The 27,377-nt window shown below is 37.2% G+C and overlaps 1 protein-coding gene across 4 annotated transcripts in view; it reads left to right on the top strand.

Moving 5' to 3' along the window:
- The window catches only part of CRISPLD1 (cysteine rich secretory protein LCCL domain containing 1), a 48,374-nt gene extending 22,927 nt beyond the window's left edge, over nt 1–25,447 (top strand). The window contains exons 3-15 of one of the 4 annotated variants that reach the window (XM_075494834.1): nt 1,738–1,856; nt 1,979–2,111; nt 3,634–3,749; nt 4,364–4,464; nt 5,590–5,769; nt 5,862–5,922; nt 6,048–6,114; nt 6,762–6,892; nt 10,077–10,120; nt 10,214–10,286; nt 12,474–12,549; nt 22,044–22,174; nt 23,900–25,445. In XM_075494834.1, coding sequence (XP_075350949.1) covers nt 1,738–1,856; nt 1,979–2,111; nt 3,634–3,749; nt 4,364–4,464; nt 5,590–5,769; nt 5,862–5,922; nt 6,048–6,114; nt 6,762–6,892; nt 10,077–10,120; nt 10,214–10,286; nt 12,474–12,549; nt 22,044–22,174; nt 23,900–23,951 — 1,284 coding nt within the window. In that variant the 3' untranslated portion in view covers nt 23,952–25,445. Of the gene's footprint in view, nt 1–1,737; nt 1,857–1,978; nt 2,112–3,633; nt 3,750–4,363; nt 4,465–5,589; nt 5,770–5,861; nt 5,923–6,047; nt 6,115–6,761; nt 6,893–10,076; nt 10,121–10,213; nt 10,287–12,228; nt 12,406–12,473; nt 12,550–12,687; nt 12,886–22,043; nt 22,175–23,899 lie in introns of those variants that run through there. The other 3 variants (XM_075494838.1, XM_075494837.1, XM_075494835.1) reach the window with 3 other exon arrangements.
- Nucleotides 25,448–27,377: the final 1,930 nt, after the last annotated feature.

A 27,377-nucleotide genomic window follows, 5' to 3' on the forward strand; every position in this document is an offset into this window, starting at 1 on the left:
AATCTTTGTTTTTTACAATGGTTACAATAGGAAGAAGAATTATTTACGATGGTGTGACAAGGAAGGGGAAGAGGAAAAGATTTATACAAGCGATCATATAAAACTTTCTTATTTAAGATTAGAATATTTTCATATGAAGATTAAAGAATGTTACAGCTTATGACGTTGAAATACAGGCCCACTAGGGTGAATAGAAAATTCCTACTGTTTCCTAAAGTCAGTGGGTTTTGTATCCATATGTGGGTTAAAAGCTTTATTCTGTCATTATAATACTGTTAGAGTAATTCTTTCAAAATAAATGTTGCATTTTGGGAGTCAAAATGTACCCTGTAAATTTCTTATTTGCAGATAATATAATAATAACAGACAAAATGGAATTCAATGTATTAGAGTCTTCTGAAGAAGAGAACCAAGAACAGATATTCTAGGATTAAACTGGGTGATATTAACATCTTTACATAATCGTGGTCTTACATAACCAAGGACATATTTGTTTTTAATGAGTAATCTGATTAATAAGGTGAAAACTGCATGTCAAAATCAATACCAAAAAAAATTCTAGCACATGGAATTTGTCTGTTATATTTCTGTATTCTTTGGCTGTGTTAAGGATTTTTTTACCTTTAATCTGTGCCAAAAATTTGTAGACACGATCTCCAGTGTCTGCATGGGAATTTGGGTTTGGAAATACTGAATTACTGTCATTTAGATAAGACAGTCTCACTCTAAGAAACTTAGTCTGAACTTATGATGAAATAATTGAGCTTCTATCAAGAAATGTGTTTCCTTCCTGGAAATATTTCAGTTTCCTAACCTGAGCGTTGGTATCAGAGAGTCAGGTATCTGGAAACTACTTCTGCAACTATCAGGAGATTTAAAAAATCAAGCAGCGGTATGGATACTTTGCACAAATGGGACCACTTTGAGTAAACCCCAGCTTAATGCAGTAAAAACTCTGCATACACAGGATGGTATAATTTCTTCCAAGAACAGTAGTTTTTAGTATGCTTTTGAAAGAAAGAAACTTGCATTTGCCTTTCAGCTACAAGGCTATTCTTCCATGTCCCTTAAAGAATAAAAAATAAGGATAAATAATTGTGATAATATTTCATAATCTTTTTCTTTAACTTGCCCTAAGTATGCCTCTTACTAACATGAATGCCTCCTTTTTTGCCAACCTAGCCATAAAACCAATGAATGACAACCTTACTCTAGTTTTCATATTTTGTGTTTGCACTGTGTATTATTTCAACAAAAGCTGATTATAGAAAAGGGAGAGAAAAGCACTTTCATTTCAAATAAACTATTGGTTTAGAGGAAATAAAGCCTTATGTTGAAAGTGTGTTGGATAATACCCTTTTGGCTAAGAAAAGTGCCTATTACTAAAAAGAAATCTCACAAGACAGAAAATGCACTTAATTTAGCTTGGAAAGTTGAACTAAGCCTTTCAGTTTCATATTTGTCTTTTATTCACTTCAGCATGGCTGCACATGCTTTTAAAGAGAATGCTGTGCAGGGATTAAAACTTTTTTTTTCTCTTGGTGAAAACATTTTTTTTCTTATGTAACACAAATGGGGCATACAATTGTCAAGTCTCGCTTTTTTCTTCAGTCTTCTGCCCCAGTAACAGAAGCTTGAAAAATGGACAATCCTTTTTTTTTTTTTTTTTTTTTTTAATAAGAGATACCAACCAAGTATTTCGAAGAAGATGTCCCTTTCTTTTCTTTCAAATTTCAGACATGGGACACAGAACTGGAGAGATCTGCAGAGTCGTGGGCTGAAACCTGTCTATGGGAGCATGGGCCTGCAAGCCTTCTTCCATCAATTGGGCAGAATTTGGGGGCACACTGGGGAAGGTAGTTTAAGATACTGTTTTATACTATAATTTGTTTTTTAATCTAACAAAATTTGCTTAAAGGTAGAATGACAGAAGCGACAACTTTTGAATGATCTAACAGACTACTACTGGCTTTCATAGGTACAGACCTCCAACATTTCATGTCCAAGCATGGTATGATGAAGTGAGAGATTTCACGTATCCCCATCCTCATGAATGCAACCCATATTGTCCATACAAATGCTCTGGTCCTGTTTGTACACATTACACACAGGTATGTAGGTGGGTTTGTTTTTTGTCGGCTATGGAAAAGAGTGGTCAAGACCTCCAGTTAGTTTGCTGTATAACATGTAGAACATATTGATCTTGCAGTATATACCATAGCACTAAAGCACAAAAGGGGCTTGTTGTTGTTAGACTCCATAGTTACAAGCATTGGGTATTGGTGACATAGAGTAGGGTTGTCATACAAATCTTTAGATTTCATCCTCATAAATATCACTTCCTTAACAGGATTAAGGAAAAAGCTCACAAAACCCAGTACTAAGTGTTACTGCTCAGTGCACTTTGTATAATCTTGTCTGTGCTGGTATGCTGGTAGTCCTTTCTGTAATATGCTGAAGAAACAGCACATTTTAAAAAAAAGGTTTTCTTAGGTGAATTCCTCAGATCAAACCACAGTTTTTAACACGTTGCTTTAACTTCAGCAAGATTTTGAAATTGCATAAGAACTAATTTATTTGGTACTTCTGAAATCTGTGTATCTAGCCTGAATTTTTCCAGAGGGGAACCAGTCATGTTTTCAGTGAATGGAAAATATGTGATCCTCAGGTTATACTAAAATCCACGTATAATATTCAATATAATATTAGAAAACTTCAAAATGATTAATTTTTAAACACTTATTATGTTTGTTTACTAGCACAATTTACAATTGTATCTAATTTTAAGACAGAATTGCCTCCATATTCTTATTTACCATTTCTGTAAAAATACCTATAATTACACTTATCCATTACATGCGAGTTCTACAATAAATATATTTAGTTCTTTGTGGTACTAATTCTTCACAGTACCTATCTCTTTCAACTCATAAATCCTTTTGGAACTACACAGTTGGCTTATCTTGAACTAATACAAGTTTAGCACCTGTCATATTTGTCTAATTTGAATGTTCCAGCCTTTGTCGTTCAGATTATTTTGAGATCTGAAATGAAAGTGGTTTCAACAGATGAATAAAGGAGCACAGCCACCTTAGATTGCAATGACGTGAAAGCATATTCATTTAAAATCCATGACTGGAGTCTTTTCAGTGTATGAGGTTTTTTCTGAATAGTTTTATCGTTTATGTTACCTCCTTTCACTGCTGACAAATACCTATTCTCTCAGTCTAACCAATCTAAACTTCTCTGGGTCCTTAGGTTGGCTGAGAACTCCAGGGCATAGGAACCTAACTTCTTCTAACTCACAATCATCTATTAATTGTAATTCCAAGAATAAGTTCTTCAGATTATGTTTTGTAAATATTTTGCTACACTTTCAAACATATGCTTAGACCATTTATATGAAATGAGAGCCATATCTTTTGTATCAAGGTAATGCTTTTCTTTCTAATAAGGATATAACTGAATGGCCTTTTGATAGTGGTAATTAGGTCACTTCAACCCATTTATAACAGAGGGGAATATAACATCACTTCTGTGATTTGAGTTTTATATGTTGAAGTTTGGAGATGGTTTCGATTTTATGTTAATCAGCTTTAGTTTTCACATGCCTTTCTCTTTCCTTTTCCATAGGTTGTTTGGGCTACAAGTAGCAGAATTGGTTGTGCAATTAATTTGTGTCATAACATGAACATCTGGGGACAGATTTGGCCAAAAGCAGTCTATCTTGTATGCAATTATTCTCCTAAGTAAGTAGGCTGACACCCGGTAATATCTTGAGCGGGCAAGATACTTTATAATAATCCAGGAAGTAATCTGAAAGGAAATCAGTCTGGGTTTTCTATTTTTTGTACTATTACAAAGTAGAGCATTGTTCGCAAGGCAGCCTTTGGCTGAGCAAATGCTCTTGTGATTTTCTAGAGCTTCAGTTTTCTGGCCTGTGTTTTAGCATACAACATCAGAGTTCTTTGTTGTAGTCTGATATTTGTCTGAAAAATAAATGTATCTACCTATTGTGACTGTAAGGAATGTGTAACATGAAGCCCATGGTTAAGATAAAATTCTATAGAATATTCCATTTAGGAGAGCAGAGACTGTTCTCATGTAATTGAGGAATTTAGTCTTACGGTGCTACGCTAATCTAAAAAGATCTTACATCAGTTTACAGAAGTACTTCAGTTTTTTCTTCATGAACTTTTCAATTACTTCTTGTGCATTTGGTATATCAAAATAATGTTATAGTCTAAGTGTTTGCTCTTTTTCATCATTTATTTGTCCACATACTAAATGCTGTTTAATGATAAAATGTTCATTTATTAAGGCATGTTTTGCTAATTTTTTTTTTGTGTGTGTGTGTGTAAAGGGGTAACTGGTGGGGTCACGCTCCTTATAAACCTGGCCGCCCTTGTTCCGCATGTCCCCCTAGTTTTGGAGGAGGTTGCAGAGAAAATCTTTGTTACAGAGGTATGTACTATTTCAACAGTACAACTATAAATGGGCAGAGAAATGTAACCTTTCTTTTGCTTTCTTTCCTCATTATGCTTTAACATAGTGGAATAGAATATATTATGCATGTGCCCAGAGACCTGGTAGGGGCCTACTTTACTATGATGAATGAGGTCATGTACTTATGATACGTGAGGCCGAGCCTCACCAGAGGGAGTGGAATGTACTGAACTCCTGCTGATTTAAGTGCCGATTGAGGGCTTTCAGTACACAAAGATGTAGACTGTCGCTGTGTGCTATTTGTATGCCTTTCTGTAATTATAGTGGAAGTCGATGCTGTGATTTGTTTATAGGGAAACATGTTATCTCAGAGACATAGCCATGTGCATTGCTATAAGAAAAATCAAGAACAAGACTAGAAGACATTAGTAATTAAAATGTTAGCTAGGATGATTATTAACTTCTTACAATTTTCATATTCATATTTTATAGCACTGAAACACAGCATATTATGAAGCTTCTATTTCTTTTTGTTTTACTCTGTGTACAAGTAATTTAGCAATTTTTGTTAGTAACTTTTGAAAGTTATTCATCTATTCATATGGACCATAAAAGCTGCACCAATGTGCCCAAATACTTTCCTTATGGTTCTTGCTTAAGTAAGAAATGTAGATTCAGTGATGAGTATTTCAAAAATATTTTCATTATGTATGAACAGAAGGGCCTCATTTTCAGGAGTATGTTTTTATGAAATCATCTTCTTTAATTACAAGTTATCTATGAACTTGGTAAAATTCTTCAAATGTATAAAACAAATATGACCTTTGTTCTATTGGTTTTCTGATGACATAAAGAAGATACTAAAACAGGAGTGTTAAGAGCACTTTCATACCTCCGTTGTGCTGCCTGGGCTAGAAAAATTCTACCTTTTTTCAGCATCAGAAAGATACTTGAGGTGTATTGGTAAGCTGGAGGTCTTCATCTTATGAAGCAGTGGGAAGTTTTCCTTGCTTTCTTGCTTGTATTCATCCCCCATTTTTTGAGAACAAAGCCATGTTACCAAAACATAGTAAGGAATTTACATTCCACAAACACTGAACTTTTTTGCCTGAGAGATTATTTTTTGCCCGTTTTCTGAAACAGAGGATTCAGAAAGGCCTTATTCTCCCCACGAACCAGAAGAGGAAACCAATGAGATTGAACGGCAGCGATCCAAAGCCCAGGATGCAACGGCGCAAAGCCGGCCGAGAACTCATTCACCTTCAGGCTCCACAGGCAGTGATGACAGTGAGAAAAATGAAGTAATAAGCACACAGCAAATGTGTAAGGAATTTACCTGATTTGCAAGTGGTCAACAAATTTGAATTATATAGTATTGAATTCATTGCAGTGAAATTGCTTTTTGCTTGTTTTAGCTCAGATTGTTTCATGTGAAGTAAGGCTAAGAGATCAGTGCAAAGGAACAACTTGCAATAGGTATGGTAAATTTTACAGTTGTCATTCTGAGATTATTATAAAAGGCTATATTTGTATGTGAGCTGGAATATTTTCCCTTTTTGTAATCACAGGATTTAAGACCAAGTTGTGTTTTATTTTCTTAGGTATGAATGTCCTGCTGGCTGTTTGGATAGCAAAGCCAAAGTTATTGGAAGTGTACATTATGAAATGGTAAACTTTTTAAAATTAGATTTTGTATCAGTAGATTGTTTAATGAAATTTCTTTTCTGTTGGAATACTAGTTAAAATATATTAAGAATGGATTTATCAATATTCACCAAAAATAAAAGCTTACACCAAATGTTTAAGATGGCATTAGCCGATAGATGATCTAAGTTTGTATCTGCTATTCTGCGTGTACTGTCCAAATGTATTTCATACTTCTTATACATGCACAGAAATAGAAGTTTTGTGTCTGCATATTTGGGTGTAAATACGTGAAGGTGCGACTTAAGGAGAAAAACAGCAATTTGTGGGTATACTCATGTAAATTGTTTCAGTAAGGCAGGCCTACTTGTGTAAGCTTAATACTAGCTGAAAATATATAATTTACTCTCTAGAACTGAAAAACACTATAGGAAATAACAGCTACTGTGACCAATATACTGTAAGTGAGTATAGTTTGTCTCTGAGTAAGGCAAAGTGGTGTTTTCTTAATTTGAAATAATACCTACATAGACCACATTGAACTTAATAGATTATCTACCAAGTTTTTAATGACACATTGTAATTAAAACCTGATTTTTTCACAAATAAATTACAATGTGAAATAGTGGCTTTGTCTGACATGGCACTGCTTTTCCTGCTCTGTTTTTCAGCAATCCAGTATTTGTAAAGCTGCCATACATTATGGCATCCTAGACAATGAAGGTGGTTGGGTTGATGTCACTAGGCAAGGAAGGAAAAATTACTTTATCAAGTCCTACAGAAATGGCATTCAGTCAATTGGGTAAGTTTTCTTAAAATGTATGGAAAGTTTTTCACCTGTTTCTTTTTATTTCATACAAAATATATCACCGTAATAACATTTTGTTCATACTTTTTACCATAAAGAATATGAAAATACTATAAAAAGGCATGTGGATATACAGGTATTGTATCCATTCTGAAATTTTAGCCAGTGTCTAATGGTGCACAGAAAAGTGATGCAATAATGATGCGAAATAATTTACAAAATCACTTGGGCAGTAAGTTAGTATTTGTAGTTGAATAATCTCAATATTTGGAGTATTCAGTTAATTCATTTGTAAGCGTTAGTACATACTGGCACTGAACATGTTTTGGACAAAGCTGGTAATATTTCCAGGGTTGGCCCATGGACATAGTAATCTATGACAGCTACCAAGGCAATAATCTTTCAAGTTTGTGTTTGGAAGTGACCCTCTTGTACTGTGCATATGAATAATATGAAGCAAGTAGAAAATACACCTCTTCCTGTATGTTTAATGGTTTCATCACAATTCCACAATTTAGATATGATATTTTGCGCCAATATTTTGCACAATTTCTGCATTGGCCAGTGATGGAATAATATCGCATACTGTGGAAGTGTCATTTGGAGGTGTACTACACTGTTCAGGTGCTTGCCCTAAGACTGGTATGTGAAAACAGGTCCAAGTACTTGTTGACATGCTAAAAGAAAAACCAGAAAAACAGTGTATTAAAGTGGAGAATACTTGGCTGTTTCCTTACGTAATTATCCAATGATAGGACAACATTGATATCAGTATGTTTGAATCTAAGATATTATTAGTATTTGCAAATTACGCTTCACTATATCTTAATGTATTCTGCAGAGATGTACATTGCTGTCCTTATTTCTGTCTATAGTTAGTATATGTGTAATAGTAGTATGTGTGTAACAGTTAATGTATGGGTAATATCGAACTGAAAGAAAACAGAATTTTGCTGAGTGATATATTTGGCTCAGGTGTGAACCAGAGGGTAAGGAGATAGGTAATCATTAGAGGCTGTGCTCTCACTCTGTGCTGTGCAAACAAATGCCACATGCTACGACGCCTTTCATAATTTCTCTTTTCAACAGATTTACCTAATCCAGGATAGAGAAAAACACTGACCAGGTAGACTAAATTCAGTGGCCTATAATTTGGGCTACCTGGGTAGCACTTAAGGCATTGATATCAGTTTCTTTGGGTCATCTGATGAGCTGACTGTGGTTTAAGTTACCCCCCCTAAAAATGAAGATACAGACAAATCTCTCTTTTTTAAATACTTTGAGACAAAGAGAGAAGTAAATCTTGATTATATCAATACTAACATACTAGGAGCCAGCTTTCTTACAAATGTAGGAGTAGTTAAACTGTAGAAAATCTTCAAACTAGAAGGAATTGATTTCCCATCACTTGAAATCTCTGTGTTTCTATGCCATCTGAGACAAAACTGTACAGGTGTCCAGTCTACAAAGTGTGTTTAGCACCTATCCTCTGAGAATCAGAACTCAGAGTGAGGTGTTAACACTTGATTTTGTTCACTGTGGGCATGGATAATTGTATCATTGCTGAACAGTAATGGCCATTTTGGTTTTGGTTTTGTGATTCAGATATTGTAAAAAAAAATTTAGATGCCTTATACATAAAAGACTGTTAAAGGACCAAATCTATATCTTCCTATCTACAAGTATATTTCAGGAAACTCCTGCTTCAATGTGTGCGCACAGATGACATAATTCTTCATTAATGTCCTATAGTATTTAGGACATCACCTTTTAGAGTGAATTTACAAAATACTGTGATCAGGCATCAGCTTTATAAGTCAGTATATAAATCAAAGTCTTTGAGATAAATAAAGATGGTTTACCAAAGTTTCAACCTTCGAAAGGCCCATCAATAAAGCTGGGGATCCCTTGCAGCTACCTGACTATCACCAGTGTCTCTAGGTGGAGCCTTGCATAAACTATGTATCTATTCAATGAATAGGTGAAATGAAGGGGATCTCACCTCTAGTGCATATTGCAAACCAGAAAGGCAGAAAAGGGAATGTCAGTGCAACATGCAGCAAATTTCCTAATCTTCAGCTCCTTTGATTTATAATCAGGATTGCTAATACAGATGTTTTTTCAACTGTTGCATTTTTGTAGTATAGAATACCATTTTTAACAATATCTCAGCAAGCTAATCAACAATAGAATACAGTGAAGTATTCCCATATCAGTGTTTGACAATGCTAGGGCAACAGAAGTATGAGCTAACTCCATGAAAGCAAATTGGAATCCAATAAATGAGCAAATGTGAAATTGGTGGGCGATACTACTAAATAAACCAATGCAAGCAAACAGTTTCTGAATACAAATTGCAGTGCTATGGAGCACACAGGAGTAATTTGCTGCAAAGGTGGATAGGGAATCAGTTCCTTGGTTTTTTTTTAAATAAGAAATAACTTTATGGGTGCCAAAAGCATCATCAGCTTCTTTGTTACAGATGAAAAATGTTAGAATGAGTTAAAAAAGGAGTAAGAGAGGAGTAAAATAGGAGATAAAGAGGAGTAAAATAGAAGTGTTTATCAATTGTAATGTAACAACAGAATGTATATACCTGACTTTATATAACAACAGGAAACAGGTACATCTGAGTACCCTATGTACTGAGTCTGTCTGAGAAAAACAGACCATTTTATACTGGGTTTATATTGACACTGGTCATAAACATAGACACAAGATCCAAAAGTAAAATTTAATGAAATTTTTCAAAAAGGCTGCCAGGAGAAACTCTCAGTGTTGGAGCTGTTTGTAGGAATGAACCTTTGGGAGGAAATGAATGATCTCTTCTGGTAGACGGATGGTTGTGAGCAATTCTCAGCCACAGATTTTGGTTGCTACATTTTGAGGGACAAATAGATTGTGTAATTTGTTCCTAGCACACTTACTCTCTTAGCAAATGAAATTACTGAAAGAGTTTAAGATGCATTCCTGGTTTTCAGACAGACTCACTGGGAATACAAAGTAAATGTGTCATTGCAATAAATAGATTCACAACTGCGGAGAGGGGGTGCAGTGAGTTAAAATTGATTGGGGACAATGTCTTGAGGTTTTTTCTAGATTCTCTAATAACAATTCTCACTAGAAGAAATCATTGAGAGATGTTACTTACTGACTATGCCTATTATTTCTTTTTCAGAAAATACCAGTCTGCTAACTCCTTCACTGTCTCTAAAGTAACAGGTTAGCATTTATTTCTTGTAAACTCAGTACTACTTTGAGTTATGTTTTTTCTAAATGGCACACATTTATTCATTTCTGTTTTACTTTCTTCAGTTCAAGCTATCACCTGTGAAACAACAGTGGAACAATTGTGCCCATTTCAAAAACCAGCCTCACACTGCCCAAGGTAAAATTCTTTGAGTCTTATTAATTCAAAGTGCTGTCATATTTTCTGTCAGTTACTAATTATCTATAGTTGTCATTGATAAAGGTGACAACAGTAGCTGTAAAAGTGAAGCCAGAAATGTTTTACTGATATTTTAGTCTTTGGTGTAAGATAAGTAAAGATGATCTACAGGCTTTTTCATTAGGAGAATCTCACTTTCTTTTGCCCATAAAGATCTTTCTTTGGTCCCTTGGCAAATCTTAGTGAAATCGTTTGTTAAACCAAAGAGTGCGAAGTAAGATGCATTTTTCTTTTTCATTGTCCGCTATTAAATCTATGCACCTTGGGCAAGATGCACTTTATTTCAGTTTATTTGCCTGTAAAACAGATACAATAAAAGGATATGACACGGGTATTTATCGTAGATACATGTATTTATCATAGAAGTTATCAACTCATTTGGGAGTTTTGGAGGATAGAGTGAGCAGATATGTTTGCAAAAAAATTGAAATACGTGTTGTTAAGGTAAGGTGTGGTCTGCAGGTCAGTTAACAGCTTTAAGAATATGCACCATTTCTTTGAAGCCTACATTTTTAACTCTTCGAAAGGAGCCTGTGCCGCAGTATTTTGAGGAAGGAAATTGGTAACAGTTCTTAAAGCCATAGATGAGTCAAAGGTAAATACACTGTAGCATGAATTACCGCAAGCTAAGCTGGAGATATCCACAGGATTACTTTCATAGCAATTCTACAGCCAATACAGGAAGCAAGTACAAAGCCAGAACTGCTAGGAAAACATCCCTTCGTGTAGCACTTGGGTCCGTAGACTTTTTTGGTGTTTGGCTATGACTCCTGGCTTTCTAGCTGGAAGATGCGGAGAAGTAAGCAAAGGAGTGGAATGCAGGAATGGATGGCTACAATCTCATATTTCTATCTTTTTCTTTTTTTCTTCATTATTAAAACTAAAACTAGCTTCATTAAGAGGAAAATAGGGTCTGTCTTCAAGAAAATTTAAAAATAAAAATAAGGTTAAAATGACTGATTAATTCTGATGCATCAACTTAAGGAACTTCACAAGAGCAGCAATTCATTCAAGATTGTGTGCATGCTCTTAACTTAATTCTGAAAATGTAGTCTCAGGAGCTAAAAGCAGTAATCAGCTATGGCATTGATTGCACAACCTCATTTTTCCCTCTCATGCCCTAATCATAAATCAGCAGGTCTTCAAAAGGTCTCTTTGACATCTTGCTTCCTTCAGACGAAAATCTCTTTCCTAGCTGCATCAGCCTGTTTTAATTACCCATCTGGTAAGACTGTAGCATGCCCAAGTGGTGTGACATGCCGAATATCAATTAGAGCATGGATAGCGTCCTGGAGAAGAACGCTTGCCCTGGGCTGCCCCGTGTAGGGTGGCTCCAAAGCCATTAGGGCATGACCCGTTTTTTAAATGAAACAGCTCAGAGTAGATCCGGAGCTGACTGGCACTTCTTCCTTGTGGCATATCACAATTACCAAACAAGATGCTTGATACCTTCTATGCTACTGTTAGCTTCCCACATGGTTTTCCTGTGCATTTTGGAGCTATAGCAGGCACAAGTCACAGAGAGAGTTTTTCTCAAAGGTTAACAAAATGCAGTTGAATAAAGACAGTCTTTGTTTCAGTAGCTTTCTGATCTCCTAGAATCAGCTAGGAATCTCATTACCTTCCAAAGTTTTTCATTTTAGCCACAGATGCCAAGTGCTCACCCTCATTATAAGCTGCTAAATTGGCTTGCATCACCAGGTCATCAGCATCATAGCAGGTCCCCATTCAGATATGCCTCTCCTGTGAAGGTATTCAACTGTACAGTTTGTATAGGATGCTGTAGAAACAGATAATAATATAAGACTGAACAGTCTCTCTTCTCACTGGCTTTTCTACTGGCCTCACATATGTTGAACAACACCATCTGCTCATCCAAAAGGGAGAAGACCAGACCTCTTGAGGTATGTTTTCAAGCACTTTCTTATGAAGCACAACGTACATCAGCAATGCTTTCACACATATTGTCAAAGCCTCAAGAACTGACAGCCTTTTACTATCAGTATGGACACATATGTATGCATCATTAAATTGATTTATACTCAATAATGCCGATGTTGAATATGATATAGTAATACTCTGATATCGTTCTTCCTAACTGTGTGTGGTTTATTTTTGATATTTCAGGGTGTATTGTCCTCGCAACTGTATGCAGGCAAATCCACACTATGCTCGTGTAATTGGAACACAAATTTATTCCGATGTAAGTATAGTGATTTACATTGCATTACATAATAAAATATAAAATCCTATGAAAAGCTATAATGTAAAGATAATAAGATATAATAAAGATATCCAGTTTTCCTCCATATGCTGATTTTTTACACAGTTTTTTTGGAAGTTCTTTTTCAGAGGCTCCCATTTAAGTTAGTAGTACTCAGCTGCTGAAGATAACGGAAAGTTATTTGAAGACTCAGCATAGACTGCAGTAGTCTCTGGACCCATATTTTCAATTTTTTATCAAAATTCCCACTGATTTGTTCAGTATTGGCAGTGTATACTCATTTAGACCCTGGCTCTTTGGACCCTGATGCCACCATAACTTCTCAGATTAAACCAGCCAAAAAAAATTATTCTGAAAATAAATGTCCACAGTCTCATTATTTTGGATATTTCTTATCTGTCTAGATAGCTAAATATTTTCAGCAAGATTTTGATATATTTGTGTACAGTATCTCACGTTGTCATATTATTTTAACAGAGTGATTTTTTTTTTGGTCGTTCTGTTTCCTAGACAACTTTTTTTTCCCTGTCTTTTCTACATAATGTTTAGTTCTGAAGTGGGTAGAAATAATGAAAAGAAAGTTCTTTTTTATGCCTCTCCTTTGTCATCTCTCTATGGAGAAGCCAGGATGTAGTGGCAGAGAGAGCAGTTCACATTTTTGCCAGTCAACTGTATGTTTTAACTGTCTTTTAGCTGTCGTAAGGGATGGTATGGCAACCAGCTGGGTCATGTGATGATTTTCACTACTTTCCAGCACTTTGAAATGTGTGAAAATAATATGCAAATATTTATTCATCATTATTTTGAAACTAACTAATGTCCATTAGATTACCTGAGTAACTTGTCCCGAAAACACTCTTGTCTGTGAGTAGTGTTACATGTGTGAAAAGTACTTCCAATTCAGGAATTAAATTGATTTGTGCATGTGGAACTGGGTCCTTAATGCGTTTGAGAGGGGCACTGAAAATAGATGCAGTGATAGTCCATTTTGTGGAAGACTATTTTCTTTCAGTCCTGTGGTTGCAATCAAAGGTTACAGCCAAAGTTTCCCAGTGAGTTAGAAAAGACTTGTAGGGTTAGGATTTGTAACTTGTTGTGGGAGAAAGAAGACCCATTTCTGTTTAACTTACACAGGAGAACATTTCAGAATATGTATTTGCTTTGGTTGGAGAAGTCCCAGATGACTTTGATTAGTATTATAGAGTTATGCTTTCAAATTATTCTAGATGTACTATCTCATTATTCATCTCCATTGTATAGAAATGTGTGCAGCCATACTGCTTTTAGGAAAAAATGGACATAAATACAGGTAAGAAACTAGGGATGGGAGTCTTCTTATCAACTTCAGATGCTGTCAGGGTAGTTATCTACACTGAAGGTGCTATTCTAGGTTATGTTTATAGTAGTTTGTCGTACATACAGTATAGTGGTAAAGGAGATAAATAGGCATCTGCAGAACAGAATTCATTTGACCTTTTCGGAGTGTCTACCTCAGTATGAGATGAATTGCCTAACAGAGACATCTATTCCTCTCCATTTCCTACAGAAGGGTCCTAGGGCACCTAGCTTAGATATAGACAGATGTGTTTTACCTATATTTGTATAGATGATCCCATCGATGGTATCAGCATTATGAAATTTTCTACAATGTTCCTTTGTTGCTAACTTTTAAATTATTTTAAAGTTACTTCTTATTGAAATTTTCACTAAATAATATGATTATTTTGTGTATTATAATTTATTATTGAACTAGTTTCAGGTGAAGTATTTATAGAGAATAATCTATTTTGCAGTTTTAATAATCTCTTTTGCAGTTTTTCATGTATTCACAGACAGTTTTGTTCATAGATATAGAGAATTCAGTTGCCCACTTGTCATAGCAAATGTATTTGAAATTGCAGTCCATGATCTACTTGGTTGATTCCACAAAACAGAGTTTTTTTGTGACGTTCCTGCAAATTCTTTTGTTTCAAAAATGCATATATATGTGTATGGATGTATGCATATATGCACATGACTATTTATTTGCACTAGTGCACTTGCATTCAGTAAATGAAGAAGATCTTGCAGAGATATTAAGATAAAAAGCAAATAACATTAATAGATGTCACTAATGCAAAAAGATGTTTACAAGACCATTTTTGTAGTATTCATGAGAATCTAGTTAAACTTCTCCTTTTCTGGCTTTGCTCTGATCAGACATTAATTCTTAAACTCATTTCATATTTTACAGCAACTTTTTTTTCCTCCCTGTTCCTGAGAAGGGTTGTTCTTTGGTTTATCAGTAGTGCCCCACAGAATTTTTACCCTTTTTTCTTCCCATTCTTTTTTTCCTTTGACATTGCAATGACTGTCCCTAACTCAGTTGAAACAAAGCCCCCCATTATTTCATCCTCCATTCTCCCAGTCTGCTAGCTCTTGTCTCTTTGTCCGTGGCAGATAAATTACAGCCATGGTTCATATAGCCAGCATCTCTAAACTTATGTGTGGGGGGAGTTTTCATGTAATACCCATCCCCTTGTGCTCTATACCTTCTATTTTTTTAGTTGATCTCCCTTTGTTTCTCTTGTCTTGAGGTAGGCTGCAAGCTCTTTAAAACAAAAATCTCTCTTATTCTGCGTGTATGGTACAATTAGTTTATTTTCTGAATAGACCTATTATGGTATGAATAAGAACTGTAGTATGTGTCGTTCTCAGCAGACAGAAGTACAAATTACTCATTCTGCATATGGCCCAAACACATTGCCACCTTTGTGCTTTGTGTCTCTGCTGGTCCCACTGCTAAGAGTTTCCACACGGCAATGCTTTGCCTTGTTGGGAGACCTGGAAAAAAAGAAAGTTTCCTCCTATCTTGTGCTGAAGAGTTGGTTCCACCTTTCAACTTTGGTTAATCCATTTTGTCTAAAACTTTTTGAGTCTTATTTCTGGAATTTCAGAATCGTGTCATGTTGACAAGCATTTAAAAAATATCTGTATTTTTAAAGCACTATTCAATATAACCTCATTTGTGAAATAAAATAAAAAACTTTCCAAGAACTGAATCATGTCAGGCCCGATGTGATTGTCTCAACTCTGTTGGACATGACCTTGCAGCACCTGCCTGTACAGAGATTGTCCTTTGTTGTTGCTGTTAGTCCCTGGATTATCAAGGTACCAAAATAACGAACATTTTCATAGAGAGAAGGGGAGGCTACAATAGTTCAGTTGAAAATTCCTTCACTTGCAGATTTTTTTGGTAAAATTTTATTTCAATGGACACACATTAGATATGTATATGGTAGAAATTCTTAACCACATTGCAGTTGCCTTATAAGAATTTCTAAAGAGATTAAGGTTTGTATTTATCCTGTTGTTTTCAGAGCAGGCAATGTTTTCCCAAAGACAATCTCTTACCAGTAGTGACTCTACATTATGGGTGTTGATTGAGCAGTTCTACAAAAAAATTCAGCCTCCTTCTGGGGGCTGGAGATCAACAAAGGTCTTTTGTCTAAAGAATTTGATGGAGTTGTATAATTTCATACCGTCTGAGGACTTTGGCCATATTAATTTTTGTTTCAGTAACCATATATGGAAATATTTCCCTAATACTTGTGCAAAAGTATTCATAATTCTCTGCTGTGGTGAAATATAAACAATATGATGTAAAAAAGCTATTAAACAGTTCTATAGTCCTGTGATGGTGAGGGAGAGATGCTTGTGGTTAAAATGCCTTTGCAGAGTACTGCTATGCTGAGGTAGATATTTGGTATGTTGCTGAGTAGCTGAAGAAGGAAAATAATTAAGCAGCTTGGTATTCAGATTCTATGACCTGTTAAATAGTAACGAATTTCAGAGGGTTCACAGCACAGCAATAAAGCAGGGTCATATAATGCTATATGAATTGTTTATGTTAACTTAAAAATACTGCCTTATATATCCTTTGGAGTGACTTCATCAAAATTAAAGAACCAAACCCAAATCTCTGATGAAGACTTCCAGAAAGTGACATAAAGCTGCTAATGTAAAATACCAATAATATGCTGAAAGTTGTGATAGACCTAAGTGTGAAATCCTGCTCTGCTTAAATTAACAGGAGGTTCACCTTAAGAGTTCAAGGAAGTGTGATCAGGATGACATAATATTATTAAGTACAGGAAATATTATGGCATCAGTACTGGAATCTGATTCCATTTAGATGAAGATTGCCAAGCCAACGAGAAGTTTTTGAAAGCTCAAAGCAGATAATACTTTCTCAAAAAAATTATATTATGTATATATTGATAAAACTATAGGCATTTATTCATCTGTATTCTTATGACCTAATTCATAATTATGAATTTATACTAATTTAATTGTTCATCTATTCAAAAAGTATGCATCTCATCTGGAAGGCAGCATCAGAATAGCAGTTTATTTTTCATCTGATAATAGCCTCTGAGCTGGCCTCATCAACACCATTTTTCTGACCTCTCCTTTTTCACATATCCCATATAAGCATCTTCTCTTTAGCTTTAAAATGTTGTGCATTAGCCTAGCCGTACTTCATTGATCCAGTAACCAGTTGTGGTACCAACTCTAACAATGACTCCATCCTTTACTGGAAATAGTTTCCAAAAAATAGTCAGCCTCTTCTGTCAAAATCTCCATCCCTTGACTTTTCCTTTCTTTTTTACTCGACTAGAAACTTCCAAATAACATTGGAACAGCCAGGATCTTAGCTACCCTCAAATGTAATTATGAAGGTATTTACCTATCTGACTTACATAATGACTTATGTAATGACTTACATAAAGTGTAGGCTTTTGGTTACTATTACAAAGGTGACGAACTTTGATCTTTCTTTTCCCCAATTGTAGCTCTAGCTTTTCTCATATCTCCAATGTGAACTGAAAACAAAGTTACTACTGTATTATAGTACTAGTAATTAATAGTGTCCTAGTTCTTCACCATAGTTAATTGCTTGTAAATCTCATCTTTTGTTTCTTTAGACTGTAATCCTGTATTGCAGAGGCCATTTTTCCCCCTGTATATTTGAAATTGTACATGATCAATCTGATCTTAACTTACTCCCATAGTATGAGTACATAAAGGATGCTATAATCCTAAAAATAAGCTGACTGCTGGTGTTCAGGATATAACAAAAGTCTTGTAGCCCTGGGAGGAGGAGAAAAAAGTACAGAGGAGTATAAATGACACCCCTTCTGGCATTTTCAAAAACTGCAGCCAGCAGTGTGAAGAGAAAAATTCTAAAGCATCTTTGCAAAAGATTTTTTGCATAAACAATTTCAAATCTTTCCTCCTAGAAATACTATAACATTAAAAGACAAACTATATAACAGTGAAACTGGCAAGTTCTGTGCTTGGAATGAGAGTAGGAAAATCACTGCTATTTTAAATTCCTGATTTTATAGAGCATTGAGATTACAAAATGGCTACGGTAACAGATATAAATTATTCCAATTACAACTGGAAGAAATGCAATTCTTGTTTAAATAGTGGTCTGTGTGACCAGCTATTGATATTTATATTGGCTAAGTTTTTAAGGTTGGTTGAGGAGAGACCTATTGTAGTGAAGACTTTTTCCACAAAACAACTTGGCTTCAAGTGGAGATTCACTGTAGCTGGCGCTACACTTTGCTGTGCTGTGTATTGAAGATTGGGAGCTATATTCTGCTGTGTCTAAGAAGTTTCATTCTTCTGGTGACTAATTTTTGAAATGTTGAAAGAGTAGTAGAGGACTGAAAGTTTAAATCAATTATTTAAATGAACATTATCAAGATTGTCACTGAGCAATCCTTCTGTGGATGTTATTTATGCTACATAGGTTCATGAGAGGAATTAGTGGCCAGAGAATGTAGGTTTCACTCAGATGAAAATGCTCTTAACTTCACAGAGAATTTTGCCTGTGTAAAGTTTGTGGAATTAGTCCCTGATTTAAAAATTCTTCTTTTGAAGCAATTTTGAAGTCTTTACCTCCTGACTCTATTTCCTCACTCGGAGTTAAGGAGCTAAAGCCATTAGTCTTCCCTTAATCAACTGTCATAGCTAAGGGATAATTTTAGACCTCTATCTTCTGTTTGTTGCTCAGATTATACCTTTAATCTAATTAGCTTTTAATATTTGCCCATGCCTGGATAGGAAATTGTGTACCCTTCGAATATGGATCATTTCACTGCTGTTTGAGGTTTTGCACCTAGAGATGGAATTATTGCAGTCTATCTCTCACCTTTGGGGTAGGACATCCTCCTAGAAACATGACTGCAACGTGCCTTTGCTGTTCTACAGTTCCCCTGTTTGGCTCTGGCTGGAGGTTAAACTGAATCTCCTGTTCTCTAATAATTAATGGGACTAAGGTTTGAGTTTTACTCCCTCTCTGCTGCTGAAGTGAAGGCTGATAGAGCCTTTCATTTTGAAAGGCTCAAGAATTCAAACACGTTCCTCATCCTTGAACTGATACAGCCTGAAATAAATGATTTTGGGGTCATGCTGCAGGAGATCTTTGAAGAGGAAGTGTCTGTACTGCTATAAATTGGCATAATTCATAGAATCATAGTATCATAGAATGGTTTGGGTTGGAAGGGACCTTCAAAGGTCATCTAGTCCAACGCCCCTGCAATAAGCAGGAACATCTTCAACTAGATCAGGTTGCTCAGAGCCCCGTCCAACCTGACCTTGAATGTTTCCAGGGATGGGGCATCTACCACCTCTCTGGGCAACGTGTTCCAGTTTTTCACCACCCTCATTATAAAAAATTTCTTCCTTACATCTAGTCTAAATCTACCCTCTTTTAGTGTAAAACCATTACCCCTTGTCCTATTGCAACAGGCCCTGCTAAAAAGTTTGTCCCCATCTTTCTTATAAGCCCCCTTTTAAGTATTGAAAGGCCGCAATAAGGTGTCCCCAGAGCCTTCTCTTCTCCAGGCTAAACAACCTCAACTCTCTCAGCCTTTTCTCATAGGAGAGGTGTTCCATCCCTCTGATCATTTTTGTGGCCCTCCTCTGGACCCGCTCCAACAGGTCCATGTCTTTCCTGTGCTGAGGGCTCCAGAGCTGGATGCAGTACTCCAGGTGGGGTCTCAACAAAGCAGAGCAGAGGGGCAGAATCACCTCCCTCGACCTGCTGGCCACGCTTCTTTTGATGCAGCCCAGGATACGGTTGGCTTTCTGGGCTGTGAGTGCACATTGTTGGCTCATGTCCAGCTTTTCATCCACCGGTATCCCCAAGCCTTTCTCAGCAGGGCTGCTTTCAATCCCTTCATCCCCCAGCCTGTATTGATATTGAGGATTGCCCCGACCCAGGTGCAGAACCCTGAACTTGGCCTTGTTGAACCTCTGAGATTCACATGGGCCCAATTTTCGAGCTTGTTCAGGTTCCTCTGGATGGCATCCCATCTCTCACGTGTGTCAACGGCACCACTTAGCTTGGTGTCATCTGCAGACTTGCTGGGGATGTACTTGATCCCACTGTCAGTGATGAAAATTTTGAACAGCGCTGGTCCCAGTACGGACCCCTGAGCAACACCACTTGTCACCGACCTGCATCTGGACATTGAGCCATTGACCACTACCCTCTGGATGTGACCATCCAACCAATTCCTCATCCACCGAACAGTCCATTCATCAAATCCATATCTCTCCAATTTAGAGAGAAGGATGTTGTGGGGGACCATGTCAAAGACCTTACAGAAGTCCAGAGAGATGACATCTGTAGCTCTTCCCTTGCCCACTGATGTAGTCACTCCATCATAGAAGGCCACTAGGTTGGTCAGGCAGGACTTGCCCTTGGTGAGGCCATGCTGGCTGTCTCGAATCACCTCCCTGTCCTCCATGTGCCTTAGCATAGCTTCTAGGAGGATCTGTTCCATGATCTTCCCAGGCACAGAGGTGAGGCTGACAGGTCGGTAGTTCCCAGGGTCCTCCTTTCTACCCTTTTTAAAGATGGGCACAATGTTTCCCTTCTTCCGGTCACCAGGGACTTCACCTGACTGCCATGACTTTTCAGATATCAGGGAGAGTGTCTTGGCAACTACATCAACCAATTCCCTCAGGACTCTGGGATGCATCTCCTCAGGTCCCATAGACTTATGTATGTTCAGGTTCCTCAGATAGTCACGAACTTGATCTTCTCTTACAGCGGGAGGGACTTTCCTCCCCTAATCCCTCTCTTGTGGTCTATCCACTTGAGAGGTGTGGGAAGAGAGGTTGCCAGTGAAGACTGAGGCAAAAAAGTTGTTGAGTACCTCAGCCTTCTCCTCGCCTGCTGTTACCAGTTTGCCAGTCTTGCTCATCAGGGGGGGGCGGGGGGAAGGGTACACTTTCTTTGACCTTCCTTTTCTGGCTGACATACCTGTAGAAGCCCTTCTTATTATTCTTTGCATCCCTTGCCAAGTTCAGCTCCAGCTGTGCCTTGGCCTTCCTGACCCCAACCCTGCACAACCGGGCAGCGTCCCTCTACTCTTCCCAGGACACCTGTCCCTGCTTCCACTGCCTGTGCATTTCCTTCTTGCTCTTTAGTTTGACCAGCAGGTCTTGACTCAGCTATGTCGCTCTCTTGCCTTCCTTTCCTGATTTCTTACACCTGGGTATCAAGAGCTCTTGTGCTCTGTGGAAAGCATCCTTAAAGGTCTGCCAGCTCTGTTCTGCTCCCTTGTCCCTGAGGGCAGTTTCCCACGGGGTCCTATTGACTAACTCCTTGGAGAGCTGCAAGTTTGCTTTCCTAAAACTCAGGGTCCTGACTTTACTCTTCGCCTGGCCCATATCCCTCAGGACTGTGAACTCCACCAGTGCGTGATCACTGCAGCCCAGGCTGCCTCCAATCTTGACGTCACCGGTTAGCTCACTTGCCTTGGTGACCATCAGGTGCAGTATCACATCCCCTCTGGTGGGGCTGTCTACTATCTGGCTTAAGAAGTTATCCTTAATGCACTCCAGGAGTCTCCTGGATTGCCTACAGCTTGCCATGCTACTTTTCCAGCAGATGTTGGGGTGGTTGAAGTTCCCCAGCAGGACGAGAGCCTGCGAGTGTGATGCCTCCTGTAGCTGGAGTAAGACTTCATCAATAGGCTCCCCTTGATCGGGTGGCCTGTAGTAGACACCAACCACAAGGTTCCCTTTGTTGCCTCGGTCTCTAATTCTTACCCATAAGCTTTCAACCTGCTCGTGGCTATTCTCCAGAGACAGCTCTTCACACTCCATCCATTTGTTGATGTAGAGGGCAACCCCTCCACCCCTCCTTCCTCACCTGTCCCTTCTGAACAGCCTGTAGCCATCAATAGCCGCACTCCAGTCATGGGATTCATCCAACCAAGTTTCAGTAATGGCAATTGCTATGAAACAGATTTAAATACTGTAAGATTAATAAAATTAGTCATGCAATAAATATAATTATTTTATGTTTCCTAGAACTTGGTTTAAATGTCTTTATTAGTTTTCTTCTAAACAGTTTTGAAACAAAAGGATGAATGAAAACTAATCTTCTCCTCATTCCTTCTTAGATATCCAGTATCTGCCGGGCAGCAGTACATGCTGGTGTAGTCCGCAACCAGGGCGGTTATGTTGACGTTATGCCAGTAGACAAAAGAAAGGTGTACGTTGCTTCCTTTCAAAATGGGATATATTCAGAAAGGTACAGAGCCCAGTTTCAAAGATTACACTCTACCCTTCACCTCGATAAGATTTACAAAGTCTTGTATTGTGTCTGTTTGTACCTGGGGCAGTGCTAGAAACCAAATAGGCCAACATGGATGATTTACAGAGCTTGTGTAACAGCTGTGGTGACTTTGGAGAAGCTGTGGTACCAGAGCTGCCTGCCTCCTCTAAGCTCATAAATCATTACTCTAAAAAGCTGCTTATGAAATAAAATAACCCTCTTGTTTACTTTCCTGGTTCTGTTGCAACTAACAAAATATTTGATAAGAAAATTGCCTTTGCTTTCTTTGGGATTTTTTTAAAATTAACATTAGTGATTTATTCTGTCCAAGTTAGAGGATCTGCAATAGACTAGTAGCTGATGCAAGTTCATTCGTTCATGATGAAATGTTCATTACTGATTTACATGGTATTGAACCAGTGAGCCTGGATCATAAATAATATTCACAAACACTAAAATTCACAATCATTAAAACATATTTTTTAATTCTTTTTTTTTTTTTAATGATTTGACTGTTTTTAACAGTGTTTTTCTGAAAGATGTGGAGATGCTGTGAAAGTTCATTTAGTTGTATTCAGTGTTCTGTGATGATAACGCATGGCTACATGTTGCGGATTAAATTTAATCCCGGAAAGAGTTCTCCAGGATGTAAAGGACAAAAGAGAAATTACCTTAAAAAAAACCTTGTACCACTCTTTAAGTCCTGTAAAGCTAAGAATGATTGTAACCTGTAAAACTATAGGCTTTCCAAGAAATTCGTGTGAGAAAAAACCTCCAAAAGTTTCTGTAGAGAACTTGGAAGTAGGAAAAGATAGAGTATTTTTTTCTTATTTTTAATTGGGGGTGGGGGAATGTCCTGCATCTTTCCCTCAAACCTTTCAACAAACCTGAAAACTTGTAAAATACAGATTTCCTTTGCTTAGTGGGTGACTTAATTTACACATTCTTTGGCCTTTCCACATGACCATCCAGTTCCCTCAGAAAGAGTGCTTCCTTACTGACACTTTTGTTCTCCATCTAAATCTTCTCATTGAGTAGAGATGTAGCCAGGAAAAGTGTTGCAAATTTAATCATTATTTGTACTTTACCGTCTTGGTAAAGTTTGGAAGGTCAGCGGTTTGGAAAACAGTCCCATGCAAGTTTTCTGTGAAGCAGAAGAAGATGGATTGTAATGCCATTGCAGGCAACCTGTTTCATTGTGCCCTTCCTTACTTTCACCTCCATTTCCCTTTCATTCCCTGATACGCCTCAGACAGGGTTTGCAAAAGAGAAAACAATGGGACAATTAAATATAAGCAACTAACAAACAAGTGATGTCCTAGGTCTGCAAGTTCTATCCGAATATAGTTATTGGAATAGTGAGCATAAGATACATGCTTTCTCTTTTTCCTAAAAACGTTTTTTAGTATTTTGCTTCAATAGAGCTTTATCCTTTAAACGAGAATCCCTCATCGCAAACGATTACTTGAATTTTTTTATGTTATTATTTGTTCCTAATAAGCCGCTTGGAAGAAAAATTAATCTGAAATTTCTGTAATTTTTATTTGTAACAGCTTTAAAAAAAATTCTTAGATAGTTAAAGTTATGAGTAGTCACAGGAAGAGTCGCAGGATCCTAGAACTGTATTTAACAATTTGAAAATTGGAGTCATTGGAGTGTTGCAGTCTTAAAAGTAACATCAGGAATGTTTTTATGTTTCAGTTTACAGAATCCTCCAGGAAGCAAGGCGTTCAGAGTATTTGCTGTTGTTTGAGTCTAGCAAGTAAAATGTAAAACAAGCAAGTGAAAACAGAGCACTTGGAAGAGAATAATAAAGGCCATTTCATATAATTACTGAAGTTTGTATAAAGCTGTAACATTATTGTACAGAAGATGTATACTGCTTTCCACCAAAAAGTTTAAATTACATATATATCTTAATGAAAAAAATCTGTAAAAGTAAACATGGGAGAAAAATTCATTTGAAAATCTATAATGATATATAACATTATTTTGAATCCTGTGTTAAATATTGCTATATTTTCTTAGCAGTTACTCCTATACAGTTAATTCAAAGCTCATAAATGTTCTTTGTTTTCTTCATCTGAATATATTATTGTATGGTGCTTTATATATGCCACTAACAGTAACCTTAAAACTATACCATAGGGAGGCCTGAGTTTTTATTTCCAATGTACATAAAAGAAGCCATCCCAATAATTCAATATAATAAATCATGCCTTCAAGTAAAATAAAAATATATATAACTTTTTGATGATTTACAGTAGCATTAGCTGTGCAAGCATAAATGAAGAGCTAGACTGTTTTCAATGCCACACTAATCATAAGTACAAATACCTATTTTGAAGTAAAATGGAAAACATAAAATATAGGGAAGTCCTGGCTCATATTAGCTTGTTTTCCTCTAAAGAAATATTTTTAAGAGACTGGGCCATTCATGTTTATTATTTCTTAAATATGTTAATAAATAAAATGTTTATTGGATGCTGCTAAGCTCTTTAGTTCAAATAACCAATTCATTATGGCCCAGTCCTTCACAGATATTCAGCTATCTTGGGATGTGTGAGTGAGAGGTAGACATATATAACCTTGAAGAATCTGAGAAAATTTTCATATTGAGAAGTGGAGTAACCTGAAATTAAGGAATAAGCCATCAGTTCTGCAATGCAGCTCTGCACACATACATGCTTTATTTTTACCATGTGACTCCTTCAATTTACCTAAATTGGGTTTCAGCAAAAACGTAGAATTGTACACATACATAACAACTTGCAAGCTTGAGGCCTTAAGCTGTGCATGGTATCCGTATACTATACATTAATATGAGGATAAATGTTCAAGAAAATCTTAAAGAAAATAGTAACAAAGGCTAACCTTGCTCCTCATGACCTGGCAAATACTCCTGCAGGCCAGGAAGTATAGTGGTGCGGAGCCCAGTGACGATTATGTCATTTGTTGCTTCACCATTTTTAAAAATTCATCTATGGTGAACAACCTTGTGCATTAATTTTACCATATTATGGTATATGAAGAACATGTAGCGGTGATACTATGTTTCTTTCTATGAAAAGTGTATTGGTGCTTTAAGACTGAAAAGCTGTTAAACTTTATTTTTGGTATTTTTTGTTTCTGTTGTTGAATTTATTACCTTCCAACTTGTAAACTTATTTGTATTCTTCGTATTTCAGAATACTATATTCTGCCTTCTGTTTTGCTACATGTACTACCTCATGTAGTTAGGCAAGCTTTGTAAGTTTTTTTAATCTGTTTTGAATAAAATTAATTTACATAGTAAGAGTACCTTTGACAGCCTTTATTTTGGATTGTTTGTCCTGCCTCTAGAAGAAAAAAAACAACAGCCACCCAAAACTTACTTTTTTTTCCTGACCTAAACATTGCAAGTGTAGTACCAAGCAGTAGACATAGTCTGAGGTTCTAAAAGCTGTAAAGGCAATTTAGGCACACATCTTCCATTAATTGCACTGGGAATTTTATGGTTAAATCTCTGGTCATTTTTTCAAGTTTTGACCAGGGTCTTGGGGAACAGATTGCTTTCTCATTTTAATGGGGAACTCTGTGTCAGGAAGTAGTTATAAAAAAGCCACCACCTTTTATTCAGTCCAGCTCTTCGCTGTTGTGGTAAATGTTTCTAGTGCAAATGTTCCTAGCTACATTTGTTGGGAACAAGCAGGCTTTTCTATTACACATTCTTTTTTTGCCTCATAAGAATAATGGTCAGCTTGGGAGTTCCAGTTGGGAAATCTATTTAATTGATGAGGGAGACAAAGAGTCTTTAATATATAACCCCTTTTTTTGCAGGTGGTGGCAGGGGGGTATTGAAAAAAGCTTTATATAGATTTTGCAATACTGGCATTAACCGTTTTTCAGAATTGAAACCACAGTGCAAGTAGACTTTTACTATGATGGGACTCCAAGTCACTCAAAGGCTTGAGATAGACTTGCACTGCCTTTCCTTAAAAGCACCACAGCAGTAACACAGAAAGGCCTTGCAATACCTATAGTTGGGGTTATCAGAATGTAAAGTGGAGTAAGGCCACTTCTGAAATTAAGGGCACGCAGAACTGCTGAGGGAGACATTTGAAACAAAATGGTGTGAATGCAACTGTAGTGTCCCCTTCCGCACCGGTGGGACACTTTCTTGCAGCCTGGCCTTGCCATCCAGCAGCTCTCCATGTCCCCCGCCTGGCCCATGGTCCCCAGCAGTTGCCTCAGGAGCCCATGGGAAGCCTGTTGGGTGCTGCAGAGCCTGGGTGGTGAGCTAGCTCCCTGCTATGCTGACCAGGCAGTAGGGTGCACCGCTTTCTTTGGGCAGAGCAGAGCCTGGGCTGAGGGAAAAAACAAGACAGCCACACCTTCAGTCATAACCACAACTTCCTCACTTTGGGTAGATGGGTGATTGGAGTCCCATGTGGAAACACAGTTACCACACCTAATTTCTGCCTTTTTTCTGCATTTGTTCCTGACATCTTTTTTGTTCTGCTGCGTATCTTTGCTTCCTCTCCTCTCTCTCATCTGTAAAGTCCTACCTACATTTGCTGGGAGTTTCTGTGCAAGGGGGCAGGGGTGGCCCCTTGGTGCCCTAACAACAAAGTTAGTGCTTGGTGGGAGGAGAAGTGGAGGCTACCTGCAATGTGTATGTTTGGTTGCTGTGAGCAGCTCTACTAATCAACACAGTGACAAGAAAGGGAGGTGAGTAACTCTCTCTCCTCACATCTTCTGTTGCACAAATTTTAGAGTCCTGTTGCTCTTCCACATGCAATGATTCTGTCCTATTATAAACATTCCAGCTAACATCGGCTTTTTGAGAAATTCTCTTCTATATTTACGGTAAGTAATGAGTCAATGAGTAGACATTTCCAGGCAGTTGTGGAGTGAGAGCTACACATTGGTATTTTTATCTGCACCAGAAGCAACTGTATGCCAGATGGTCACAACTAATTCACAGAAAGCCCCAGTGAGTAACTAGCAGTATCAGAAAATTTGTTGTAGCCTAATGAAAAAATATAGAAGTAAAATTTTAAATTCTGAAGAATTGTTTGGTTAACCAAACAGTTACAAAATTATGTTCTCAACTTGAAGTAAAAAAGAAAGTAAAGTTTAATTCATGCTATTCATAATATTTAGCTTGCCTCCCAGGAAAGACCTATAAGTAGCCAAC

This window comes from Mycteria americana, chromosome 2 (genome assembly GCF_035582795.1).
Source record: "Mycteria americana isolate JAX WOST 10 ecotype Jacksonville Zoo and Gardens chromosome 2, USCA_MyAme_1.0, whole genome shotgun sequence".
NCBI lineage: Eukaryota > Metazoa > Chordata > Aves > Ciconiiformes > Ciconiidae > Mycteria > Mycteria americana.